The 13,547-nt window shown below is 46.6% G+C and overlaps 1 protein-coding gene across 1 annotated transcript in view; it reads left to right on the top strand.

Moving 5' to 3' along the window:
- Positions 1 to 13,002, top strand: part of TXNDC16 (thioredoxin domain containing 16) — a 118,587-nt gene extending 105,585 nt beyond the window's left edge. The window contains exons 19-22 of the mRNA XM_068254648.1: positions 1,427 to 1,587; positions 4,112 to 4,302; positions 6,051 to 6,277; positions 12,758 to 13,002. Of these exons, the coding sequence (XP_068110749.1) occupies positions 1,427 to 1,587; positions 4,112 to 4,302; positions 6,051 to 6,277; positions 12,758 to 12,865 (687 nt within the window). The 3' untranslated portion in view covers positions 12,866 to 13,002. The remainder of the gene's footprint in view (positions 1 to 1,426; positions 1,588 to 4,111; positions 4,303 to 6,050; positions 6,278 to 12,757) is intronic.
- The last annotated feature ends 545 nt before the right edge of the window (positions 13,003 to 13,547 follow it).

Here is a 13,547-nt window from a genome sequence, read left to right as displayed (position 1 = left end):
TGCTCTATTGCATAGTTTAAAATGCAGAGTGTGGTTTGTAAACTGGAAATAGTAGAGAATGATGCAATGTTATATTAAAAAAAGCTGTATAACTGAAAATAAAAATATGAGACTTTTCTTTCCTGCTAATGTTCTATTAATTATCAGTACTACACATACAATTCATTATATCGTAAGTTGTTTTTTTTTTTTTGCTTCAAGGTCACTTCAAAATGATTCAGATTAGAGTGAGCATGTGATGTCACCCACGACCAGGGCCGGTTTTAGACTTTTTGCTGCCTGAGGCAAACTTGTGATGATGCGCCCCACACCGATTTGGAATGATCGCACAGCACCCGACAATTTAGTCTGCTTTCTCACATGACATGCTGCAGCTCAACACAACAACACACTGGCTGGCTGTGAGTCAGTGACAGACAAACTGCTCCCCCTCAGCCACTCCATTCCTCCTCAGGAAGGTACACACAGTACAAACATGCTGCCCCTGAAATCTCTGCGCCTCTGCAAATGTTTCACCTTGCTTCATGAGAGAACCGGCCCTGCCCATGATGCATCACTGCTGTGTATGCAAATCATCCTTTATTGTCCCTGTAAGATAAACACACCTCCTGAACCGCTGGAATGCAATGATGTGTCAGCTTGTTAATTCTACAGAGTCTTAAAGTTCCCCGGGGGGGGGGGGGGGGTACTCACCTCGGTAGGGGGAAGCCTCAGGGGCCCATTGCGGCTTCCCCGTCCCCTGTAGCTGCAGGCAATCCAGTGCTGGCTCCCCCGAAGTGTCCCGCAATCCTGGCTCGACAATCCTGACAATGCTTGCTATATTTACCTTTCCTGGCTCCAGCGGGGGCGCTGTTGTGGCTCTCAGCACGGAGATAGGCGGAAATAGCCGGTCTCTGTCAGGTCCGCTCTACTAGGCAGGCCCAGGAGACTTGCACCTGCACAGTAGAGCGGGTCGACAGCAATCGGCTATTTCCGCCTATCTCTGAGCGGAGAGCCGATACTGCGCCTGCGCTGGAGCCAGGAAGGTAAATATTTACATCCCCGCTGTTCGGAGGGGCACAGCGAGACCGCCGTGTGACACAGGAAAACGGGGAAAGCCTCGATAGGATCCAGAGGCTTCCCCCACCCGAGGTGAGTACCCCCCGGGGGAACTTTTTTTAGTTACAGGTTTTCTTTAAGTGTGGCTCTGTACAAAACAAACTTCGGTCATTTGTAGCCCCTTACTCACGCCTAAGAGTTCTGGTTTACCATGAGCTTGCTGGGTAGTCTGTAACTCATTAGTCTTAGCTTAGCTTATTACTTCTTTCTCAGCCCTGCCGTTTTTTTTTTGCTCTTTAGTTTCGTCTCGGGTAGTATTTAATTTCAGAGGATGCTGAACTCTGTGTGTTTCTGAACTAATGATGGACTTTATCTACTTCCCCTGCAGCCAGAGGTGAGAGTGGAGACCCTGCCGTCCCTCCTGCAGAGCCAGAGACCCCTCCTCCTCCTGTTCTCCGAGGGACCCCCCAATCTCGGCCATGAGAAGCACATCCTGAGCCTGGTCAGAGGAAGATACTTAGAGCCCTATGCTGCCTGCTGGCTGAACCTGTAAGTACCAGGCAGATAAGGTGCCTATTAATGTACTGACATGACATGGGCAGCGGAAGAATGTTTCCATTTACTTCTATCCGTTTTATCCAGTGGGTTTTTCCACTTACTGAAATCAGTTCTCGGCAGAAAGGCTTTAAAGTAAACCTGTCATGCTACTGAACTCTGACAATTTTAACCTTTTAACCATTTCCCCTCCCCCGGGTCGAGTAACTACATCCCTGCAAGTTGCAATAATTTCTTGCAGGGGTGTAGCTATCAAGTCCCCCGCCCCCCCATTGTGCCTTACCCCCCCCCCCCAATGGGAACTTTCACTGATCTAAGTCCCCGTGTGAATGACCACAGGTGCCGTCATTCACAAAATCCGTCCACGCAGTGCTTCCTGTTTGCGTGCTAATACTACGCATGCAGAAGACACCGGCGAGGACATCTTGTGGCCATTAAAAAAATAAATCTGCATTTTTTTTTCCAATAAAGGACCTATTTTTACCTAATTTTTACTTTTTAAATTAACCCCTGACCTCCCACACTCCCCAATAGTTAGCAAATTAAAAACAAATAAAAAAAATACATAAATAGTTAACATAGGGACTGAACTTTTTTAATATGTATGTCAAGAGGGTATATTATTGTTACTTTATAAATTATGGGCTTGTAATCCGGGACAGAGGCAAAACTAAAAAAAATGCACCTTTATTTCCAAATAAAATATTGGCGCCATAGATTGTACTAGGAAAAATTTTAGGCGCTGCAATAACGGGGACAAAGGGGCAAATAAAATGTGTGGGTTTTAATTACGGTAGCATGTATTATTTTAAAACTATAATGGCCGAAAACTGAGAAATAATGAATTTTTTCCAGTTTTTTTCTTATTTTCCGTGATAAAACACTTTTAGAGTAAAATAATTCTTAGCAAAAAGTACCCCCCAAAGAAAGCCTAATTGGTGGCTAAAAAACAAAATATAGATTGTTTTACTGTGATATGTAGTGATACAGTTATAGGCGAATAAATGGAAGGAGCCCTGACAGGTGAAAATTGCTCTGTTTTTTTACTGATTTACTGTTCTGCCGTATAAGACGCACTTTTTCTCCCCCAAAAATGGTGAGGAAAAGTTCCTGCGTCTAATACGCCGAATGCAGGAAGTCCTGGACTTAGGAGCCATTGCGACGTCAGGGTTTCCCTGCGTTGTCCCCCGTGTATAGTCCTCTTGTCCCAATATTCCTGCCCCCCCCCCCCCTCCCATGTATGCTCCTCTGTCCATACACCTACCCCACGTGGTTGCTGGCGTACACATGGGCACGTGTGTGACATCACATCACACACGTGCCCACGTTAATCCGGCAACCATGTGGGGCGCATGTATGTACAGAGCCAACGGCAAACAAGGACAGGTAATGTATAGGCCACTGGGCACCGGAGGGGGCACATCGGACATTAGGAGGGGCCGTGTCGGGCCGGCGATACGACGGATGCTGCATCATAAGGTCGATTCCGGATCGATTTCATGCTAAAATTGATTGGGAATCGGCCTGCAGTGTATGGGCTGCTAATAGATCTCTCTCTAATCAGAGTTGATTAGAGAGAGATTTGTCTCTTGGTCGAATCTGCCCATCATCGCTAGATGTATGGCCTACCTTAACCTTTCCAATTTAACACTTAACATTGTTCGATTTGAGTAGGCCTTTGTAGCTAAACAAACGGGACACCTTCAAAGTTTGTTGCTAGTAACACCAGGGTAACTTTAAAGTATCACTCTAACTTTACTCTCTTTAACCATACATCACTGTAAATTGTATATACTTGTGGCATTTAACTACCTAACGACCGCGTCACGCCGAAAGGCGAGACCGCGGCGGGAGCCCCAGGACAGCCTAACGCTGATTGGCATCAAGTCCGGGAGCTGCAGTTTAACATGGAATGCGCACACCCATGCGCAATCGTTCCCTGCCGGGTGATCAGCCTGCTAGCTGCGATCGCGGCTAGCAGGCCGTTAGTGAACGAAAGGGGAAAGAAATCCCCTTTGTTTACATTCCTACAGAGCTGCTATCTAGTGTAGCGCTGTACAAGGGACATTCGGCTGTCCCTCAGAGTGGCGGTGGATCGAAGCCCTCTCATAGGCTGATGCCTATTAAAGGCAGAGAAGAGGACGGATCACTGTCCTAAGCCAATCAGGACGGGAGGGGGGTGGAAAGGAGAGGGAGGGGGAGGGAGGGAAAATTAGGCAAAGAAAGCCTGAAAAAAAAAAAACAGGATCGCAGGAGCGATCAGACACCTCCGAAACAATGTCCTGTCAAGCACACGAAAAGGAGGTAAGATTCATTTGTGTGCTGAGTTGTAGGGCTGTGCAGCAACCTGACAAAGCTGCACAGCCCTGTGTTCTGAGAAATGGCCTTGTCACTAGGGGGGTGTAAGCGTGTAGTCCTGAAGTGGTTAAAATAATGGTAACGTTTCCATGTATTTATTTAAAACAAGACATTCTGTCTTCTGAAGGCCAGTCTGTATTCAGTCGCTCTCTTGTTATAGGAAGGAGACCCCGGAGGGATATGAAGTGCTGAAGAAATACTTTGGGCTGACCCCGCACCTCCCGACGTTGGTCCTCGTCACGTTCGGCACCCGAGGACAAGTCTTCGCTTTCCCCGCAGATCAGCCCATCACCGAAGTCAATGTGCTGTTTTGGTTGGAAATGATAAAAGCTGGGGAGGAGTCTCCTGTCTGTAAGTATTACTGGGTGAGCTGCCCTCCCCCCCAGATAGTCCATATTCTGATCTATGCACCGGCAGACACTGCAGAATGTCCCTATGATCCGGTACCAGAAGCCTTGTTTATCTGCACCGCCTCTTATCAGCCACTAGGTGTCAGTAGGAAGAATGGTGGGATGTATCAGGTCTGTTGCCCAAACGAGCGCAGTAAGCGACAGTCAGTGTTGCCCCATCCGGTGGTGTGTACGGGCACAAGTCTGCATATGCTTCTGAGGAAATGTGTACGTGGGCGTCCACATGCTTCATGCTGTGTGTGTGCAGAGCAGGATCAGGTGCTTGGGGCCTGGTGGGGATCAGGGGGCCATCTGCCACTTTCTATGATCATCTCCCACTGCAGATTGCCAAAAGGACCATTAGGATGATCCATATACAGGTTAACGAACAAGATAGGGACTGTAGGTTTGTTCTTAACCTGAATCTGTTCTTAAGTCGGAACACTGTGCCATCTCTGTCCCCTATGCCTCCTCTGTGCCTCCAGTGTCCCCCCCCCCCCCCCCCCCCTGTATTATCTCTGCCCCCTGTACCTGCTTATACACTTTTAAAAGCCATTTTTTCTTTGAATTTTTTTAAAATCGATTTTCTCAAAAACTAGAAGTCCAATTTGAAAATTGTTTTGACTTGTTCCCACGGAAGCACAGAGTCCATGCCCTCCATAATATCTACGGGTCGTTCGTAAGTCAGGAACTACCTGTACCAACATACTACCTTAACTAGGGCACCATTTAATCTTCATTAACACCCACAGCCATTACTGACACTAAGGTACCCAGCTAAACCCTGGTTGCATCATCAAACTAGGTAATATGGGTGGCGCTGCGCCACCCAGTGGGTAATTATAGCACTGCCCAGTGGATAATTTATGCATCGCTGACACCCTATAAATTTTGCAGTAAGACGCCACTGATATTGGCGGGGGGTATTATCAGTGGTGAATGCAGGCCAGATATCAGTGGATATTGTGCCGGGGGGGGGGGGGTTAGGTTTAGGCATCAATAGAGGGAGGTTCAAGTGAGCATTAGGTTAGTTATAGCAATAGTTAAATATCATATTACCTGTTACCCAATAGTAGAATATGGGTAATTTACCAAACCTTTTTGAGTGCTTGCTACCAGTATTCCTGCTAAGGTACTCACTTCCACTATTAATTTCTAAATTATTATTTTACTGTACAAAAAAAAAAACATGTGCAACACACAGAAATCTCTTTGCAGCTGAGCATGTAGAAAGTTGCAGGGCATCTAGAAGTATGGTGCCTGTCCATTTGTGAAATGGCCTTTATAGTTGTTGCATGTGTTTCCCGCTTATTTGCCTCTCGGTGTGTGCCTTACAGAATGAGTTAGTGAGTGGATGGAGCTTCTGGCATAAGGAGGGGCCGTACTCATGACTACACAGGAAGCTGATCACAGTAGCAGGTATCTGAGTTTCCTGTAGCCAGGGAAAGCAGTTGGGGTCACTGAGTAAAAGTTTGAGTTGAGGCGCCTCTTCCTGGTGATTCAGGTTCTAGAGGTCGGGGTGTCCGAGTCATCCAGATATATTGTGTTATTTCTGTTGATCACACACACAATTCCTGATAAGCTGTTATAGTGAGGATCTTCTGTTTGTGGTTCTAGCCGACAGCCGAGATTTTCTTTTGTTTCTCTTAAATCTGTTCTGTTTTGGTTGAGCTTTCCAGGCCAACTTTTTTGTTCTTTTTGTGGTTTCAGACTCCCTACCGAATGAAGATTGGGGGGCGCCGCTCCCAGACTATGATTTCCTGGCCATGATGGATGCTGCTGACCCGAACTTGGCCGCTCAGAAAATCCGGATCACCATGAAACCTCGGAAGAGAAAGAAAGTGGAGCTGTCCAGCGATCAGGAGGAAGCAGAGGCCAAACGGCACCCAGGAAGCAGTCTGCGGGGAACGGTTCCAAGGTTCCTGGACAGCGAAGAGGTACCGGAGCAACACACGGAACTCTGAGTCCGTCACATGACATTCAGGGTGAAACGGATGTCATGGCAGCTCTTGGAACTCTGAGCCTGTCACATGACATTCAGGGACGTCATGGCAACACATAAGTTTCTAAATCTGTCACATGACATTCAGGCTGAAACAATGCACAGAATTCTGACCCTGTCACATGACATTCAGGCTGAAATAGACGTCATGGCAACACACGGAACTCTGAGCCTGTCACATGACATTCAGGGTGAAACGGATGTCATGGCAACACACAAGTTTCGGAGTCTGTCACATGACAGTCAGGCTGAAACAATGCACAGACTTCTGACCCTGTCATATGACATTCAGGCTGAAACAGGAAAATCACATGAAATCATGGAAATCACATGACATTCAGGGTGAAACGAGCGCCGTGGAAGTATTTGTGCAGCCGCTGCCAACTTCTGGGAGAAGGGCATCCATATTTATCAGTGCTGTGGGGGCGAGGTGGTTAGCACTCCTGCCTTGCAACACAGTAGTCCGATTCACATTCTGGCCAGGACTTTATGATGCTTGTAAGCCCTTCGCCCGTTTGTGTGGATTTCCACTGGGGGCTTGGGTTTCCTCCCAAAAATATACTGGTATTTCAGTTGGCTTCTTCTAAAATCCTGAACTGACCACAACAGTCGCTACAGTCAAAGCATCTTTACACAAAGAAACCCTTGAAATTTAAAGCAAACCTGTGTAAAAAAAAAAAAAAAAAACATGCTCCCGTCTATGTTTGAGTTGGTATTTCAGTTGGCTTCTTCCAAAATCCCGAACTGACCTTCTTGCATCAGCGCAGGTGTGGACCATCATTGCGCCTGCGCTGTGTGGCTGCACTCGTACATGAATGGGAGCGTTGCCGCACAAACCTATTCAACAAGGGGTGGACTGTGGTCTCTGTAAGACTTATTTATTAAGACAGATGCTGAGAGAATCAGGACAAAATTGGTGCAGCAACCTAGAACGTCCAATCAGCCTTTAGCTGTTAACTAAGACAATTATGCTAATTGGTCATTTTGGGGATCTGCTCTATTTTCTTCCTCTGGACCAGGAGTCAAACTCATTACCTCATGCTTCACAGTCAGGGTCAGTACCTCTGGACTTTCTCAGCAGACTTTTTTTTCTTCTTCTTTTTTTTTTAAGGATGTTGGTTGACTGTCTCGCCCTTTGGTAACTATTCAACCATTACCACACCATTGTTATTAAAAAAAAAAAAAAAAAAAAGCATTGACTTCCTTTTTCACCTGCTCATTGGTGACGTGGGAGGAGTATTGATGTCTGATTTCGGAACATCGTTCACACACTTAAGCACCATTCGGAACTGAACCTGCAGACAGGGTCAGGGGGGTTCTCTTACTTGTTTTTCATGGTGCGTTTCATGATGTGACTCCTTTTGGCTTTGGAAGGAGGAAGTATGGAGTCACTTGACACCCTCTATGAATTGTTATCTGACCCTTTAACAGCCAAATAAAGTAAAACGTTACTGTTTGTGTGCTTTCCCAAACCAGGCAGGCTCAGCAGGGTATGCAGAGTGGGCGGCAGGGGGCTTTTATAGTTATCTGTCTGGATCGGCTTCTTCTTCCTCCACCGAAGCGGCGATGTAATCCCCACATGTCTTCTTGGTTCTTATCACATGATATGACATGTGACCAGGATCCAGGAGACCATGTCAGCGGTACAGCGCCACTCTGTGGTGGAAGAGGGGAGATGGCGTCTCCTCCATCACCCCTCTTCCACCACAGGGTGGCGCTGTAAAGCTGAATCAATCCTGGATCAAGGTTACATGTCATATCATGTAATCAGATGTGATCAGGACCCAGAAGACCTGTCGGAAGTTTAGATCTGCCAGTGGAGGAAGAGAAGAAGAGAGAACAGGTAAAAATGCACTAGGCAGCCAAACAAGATATGCCAACAGAGGCTCTCACTGCACCAGCAGCTTTCAAACAAAACATTTCTTTTGAAGCTGTTAATGGGTTAATAGCCACACTTCGTATGAATGAGTTATAGAGGACTGGACTTAGATCTGTAATGGCTCCATTATCTATAATACCACGATCATCATCTTGAAATTCAGAAATTTGCTGTTTGCAGGCCATTGCTGTTGCCTGTCTCACCAGTAATGACATCATAAGTCTGTGTCCTCGATCCCACCGCTGCCACCACTTTTGATGATGTGATTTTGAGATATTGGCAAGACAGGCAACAGCAATGGAAAGGGGAAATAGATTAATGATTTTTCTACAACACACCATCGCTCCATTCAGCACAACCTTGAACAAAGGATAAAACAGCTTTAAGTGATATGAATCCGCACAAATCTTCACTTTGAAGTTGCAGGTTGGAATGTTCATGTCCTGTGTTCCAAGAGTGGCTTCTGTCCAGCGTCTCTGTTAGCTTTATATATTCCGACCCCGCCAGGTTCCTCTGTCTCCCAGGCATTGTGTAACCCAGCAGGAGATAATGCTCTTGTGACAATAACCAGTCTCCGCAAGTACTAATCTCTACTGACAGTATCAAATCTGCACACACTACTCAACGCAAAACAGAGCAACGTAATAAGAGGAACACTATTATATTCAATATTCACCATAGGTGTAACTGGAAGTCAAGGGGCCTCAGACTTAAAGAACCACTGTAGTGAGAGTTATATGGAGGCTGCCATATTTATTTATTTGTAAACAATACCAGTTGCCTGGCAGCTCTGCTGATCTCTTTGACTGCAGTAGTGTCTGAATCACATTAAAAACAAGCATGCAGCTAATCTTGTCCGATCAGACAATAATGTCAGAAACACCTGATCTGTTGCATGCCTGTTCAGGGTCTATAGCTAAAAGTGTTAGAGACAGAGGATCAGCAGGGCTGCCAGGCAACTGGTATTGCTTAAAAGGAAATATATGTGGCAGCCTCCAAAACCCTCTCATTTAGGGCTGCTCAAATCCGGATCCGGGAGACACCTGGAAAGTAGCTATCCGGATATCTCCCAGTAAACATGGGCGGGAGGGGGGGGTGGTCAATCTTACCTGTCTGACGTCTTCTTCGTCCGTCCCTCGGCGCCTCCTACGATGCGCTCCACGCGTGTCATGTGATTACAGACACTTCCTCCTTCAACCAGGAAGGAGGAAGTGTTTGTAATTACGTGACCGCCGCTTGGACCGCATCGTGGGAGGCGCCGAGGGACGGACAAAGAAGACGTCAGACAGGTAAGATTGACCCCCCCCCGTACAGATATCTGGGTGATATCCGGATAGAACTATCCAAGGGTCTCCCGGATCCGGATTTGAGCAGCCCTACTCTTATTACAGTTGTCCTTTAAGTTTTTCCAAATCTATGTCGCGCCATATCTGCCATTGGCATTTTCCAAAATAGGTCCGATGTCTGACATAATCTTACATAAGAAAACATGGCAGCCCCTAGGGGCGCTACTGAGGTACAGAGACCTGGTTGGAACCTGCAGCAGAACGACCTCCCCCCACCTCCCTTTCCCCTGACCACTGGAAAAAGTACCGATAAATATTTAAATGGATTGGAAACGGTTAAAGGCAACAAACCAAAGTTGGAAAGTGTACACACATCCAATTTGGTCGGTCAATTGTTGGCCCATTTTACCACCTCCACCAGAGCCGGGATAATGTCCTCCAGCCCCCAAGGCTGAGACAACTAAGTGCGCCTCTCCATCCGTCCCACCCCAGCCGTCACACACTGATTGCTATTAGACTAAGAGGGGCCCCAGGGCATCTTAATCTCTAGTTATCTGACTTGCAGTCACTGCCATGTATGCCCTTTTCTTATGGGAATGATAGCTGAGTGAGTTGTATGCCCCCTCCTACACTGCGCCCCGAGACTGGAGCCTCTCTCGCCTCGGCCCAGACCTGACCTCCATGCAGTATGAGACTTTACCCACACAATCTGCTCATAGTGTTCAGAATCCGTTGACCCTCATACTACATGAAGAAAGTAAAATTGACCAGGCATTGGCCAATCAAAACAACCGTATTTTTCAGAATATAAGATGCACTCTTTCTTCCCCAAAGCTGGGGAAGAAAAGTGGATGCGTCTTGTATTCATAGGATACGGTAAAATGTGCAATGCAGGTTCAGGTCTTACCCATTCAGCGCCGGGCTCCTCTCTCACCTCGTTCCGCTTCTCCAAAGGTTCCTCTTCTCCTCCAGCATCTTCTCACATAGCTGTAGGCAGCGGCCGCCTGTACACCTCCAGGTCCTCCGTTTTCCGTGGCCTCGGTACACTTCCACCTTTGTCCAGCTACCGCAAACCGCAAGTACGTCGGGGTCACACTTGACGCAGAAGGCAGCCGGTGTGTACAGCTATGTCGGTAGATGCCTTGGAGAAGCCGGAGCGACGTGGGAGAGGAGCGCAAGGTGTACTGGATGGGTAAGACCTGAATTGTAAGTGCAGTGTAGCTTAGTTGGGAGGGTTGCAGGGGGTCAGTGTAGTGTGTAGTGCAGTGTATTATTATAAATATGGTTTAGTATTTATATAGCACTGACATCTTCCGCAGTGTTGTACAGAGTATATTTTCACTTGTCACTAACTCTCCCTCAGAGGGGCTCACAAAATAACCCCTACCATAGTCACATGTCTATGTATATATAGTGTAGTATATGTATCATAGTCTAGGGCCAATTGAGGGGGAGCCAATTAACTTATCTGTATGTTTTGGGGAAGTGGGAGAAAACCAGAGTGCCCGGAGTGTCACGGAACAGCCGTGAGAAACGAGAACGCAATCGCAATCGGTTTATTGCACCGATTGCCAGTGACGTGCTATATCTAGATTGGTTGTGTAGTAGCAGCTGCAGTCAATCTGGGCTAGCAGTACTTAGACACAGGATGTCTTTTGATGTGTTAATTAGCTTGGGCCAGGCCTGTATCCCGGAGAATGTGTATTTTCAATTACCTCCATTTGGTGAGCCCTTTCATACAGGGAGAGCAAGGAAGCTACTCCCAGCAGGAAGTCTATTCAAAACCTGATGTCATCCAGACTATCCGGCACCGACCACGGGCCATCTGAATGCATATAATGTATGGTTTCTTGTCGATTATATGGCAACTGTACATCGCACAGCTATGAAATTCATATAGTCTTATTCGGTAAAATCTGGCCATCGGACTGATATGGAATTCATCGCGATAGCCCGTCCGGTTATTGAGGTATGACCCTTCTCCAGAACTGGGTCCGCTGCACTAGCCATGTCTGATGTCATATTAATCTGTATTTTCCGACAAATATGAATCTGTTATCCACCTAAATATGACTTGTATCGTTTGTGAGTTACGGCATTTTATATGTTTAAACCCAAAATCTCTCAGAGGGAAGGAACTGTCATTGGTGGGTAATTCAGAGGGGGCTGGCATTGCCACACCCCCAAACCAGCTTCATCAGAAGCATCTGCGAGGGACTCTTCCCTCATTCCTCCATTTTCCACCTTCATGAACGCGTGGCCACCGTGAGGAACAAGTGGTGGCCATTTTGCTTGGATTTTAAATTGAGCTGAAACAAAGGACTTTACCAAGGACTTTGATTCTTCCCACAAAAGGACATTTTTCCATGAAACTAAGTATTTTTTCTCCCTTTCTTTTATTTTTCATGCTGGCTATTAATGTTTCAATATTTGTTGATTTTAATAATTGTCTGTATAGATTAATTATTTATATTGCCTGTGAATAAAGACTTTATCAAAGTCATTCACTGTTCCGCTACCCTGCTTCTCAGCCGCACAAACTGAACCAAACTTCTGGAGAGACGCTACTATTGTATTGTTGTTAGCTAGACAGAATACAGCGTGTTTTAACCGTTTTTATTTGCAGGACTAGTCAGTTAGTCGGGTCCACTGGCCCATACCAGTGGTGGTGGCAGATACCCTGAAATAGTGTGTAAAGTTGTAATTACCGTACCTCACAGGCTCCCTTCTGGTCGGGCTGCTGCCCAAATTTCCGTCAGTTTCTGCGCAAAGATCACGCCCACAGCTTGCATGGTCTGTGTGCTGAAACCGATTGGAAGGCAATTTGCGGTCTGACCACTAGGGCTCCTGTGACAGGAGGAAACCCACACAGACGCAGGGAGAACATACAAACTCCTTGCAGATGTTGACCTGGCTGGGATTTGAACAGGGGAGGGGACCCAGCACTAACTGGTAAGGGCAGCAGGGGTTAGTGTAGTGTTGCTTAGATAGAGTAGCTTAGAGACAGATTTAGGGGGCAAAGGTCCATAAGACGCCCCTGAACTATAGACACACCTAGGTTTTGGTTTTTTTCCCCATCTAAACCTAGGTGGGTCTTATATTCCGAAAAATAGGGTAGACATGTGTATGCACCCTAACCCTGGCAGTGGTGGTCACACATATAAATCCGATTCTTCCAAAGACGAGGCCAGATGAAAATTCAAGCCAGAGCATAATGAAGCTGAAAGGATCTTTCTTGTCTCTTTCCAAGAAAATCTCATCGTTGGACACACTGCAGGCCTTTGTTTCTGCTGTTCTTCAAAACGAAATATTTCCGCCAGATGACAGAAGCCGTGTTCAGACATCTCCAGAGCGCTGAAAAATCCAAAGCCACCGTGTCCTCCTCCGTCTCTGCAGAACGGGCGTGTCCCTAGTACTGGTTTGTATATTATTTATTAATTCTGTGTTATTCCTTCATCCTAAAGAATCATATTAAAGAGGAACTGTAACCAAGAATTCAACTTCATCCCAATCAGTAGCTGATCCCCCCTTTCCCACGAAAAATCGTTACCTTTTCTCTAAGAGATCATCAGGGGGGTCAGTAGGGCTGATATTGTGGTGAAACCCCTCCCACAGTGTGATGTCATGACCATGGTCCTGACAGTTTCCTGTCTGTGAAACTCATTGCAATGGCTATCATTCATAAAGCATTCCCGCATGCGGAAATGCGTAATACCGCTGACTTTACCGAGCACTAAGCAAGTTTTGTATTCATAAAGCCTCTTTCCGTATGCGGAGCTGACATTCCCGTGCAGAGTGACAACGTACCGCCTTGTGCAGTGTGGATACGCAGTTATCCAGAAAAAGTATCAAAATGTTCATTCATAAACATTTCCGCATAGCGGTATGCGGAAGGGGATTACCGATCCCCTGGATGTAGCGGGAAGCTTGCGGAGTACATGTAAGTGAATGGGACGGACCTCCCACACATCAGCAGAGAGAGCACCGCATGGAGGGACTCGGACAGCTTTTCTGTTTCCGCATGCCTACCGCCCGCCTGC

This window comes from Hyperolius riggenbachi, chromosome 9, assembly GCF_040937935.1.
Source record: "Hyperolius riggenbachi isolate aHypRig1 chromosome 9, aHypRig1.pri, whole genome shotgun sequence".
NCBI classification, from domain to species: Eukaryota; Metazoa; Chordata; class Amphibia; order Anura; family Hyperoliidae; genus Hyperolius; species Hyperolius riggenbachi.
The sequence above is the reverse complement of the archived record's forward strand: the minus strand, read 5'-3'. Positions and strand labels throughout refer to the sequence as shown.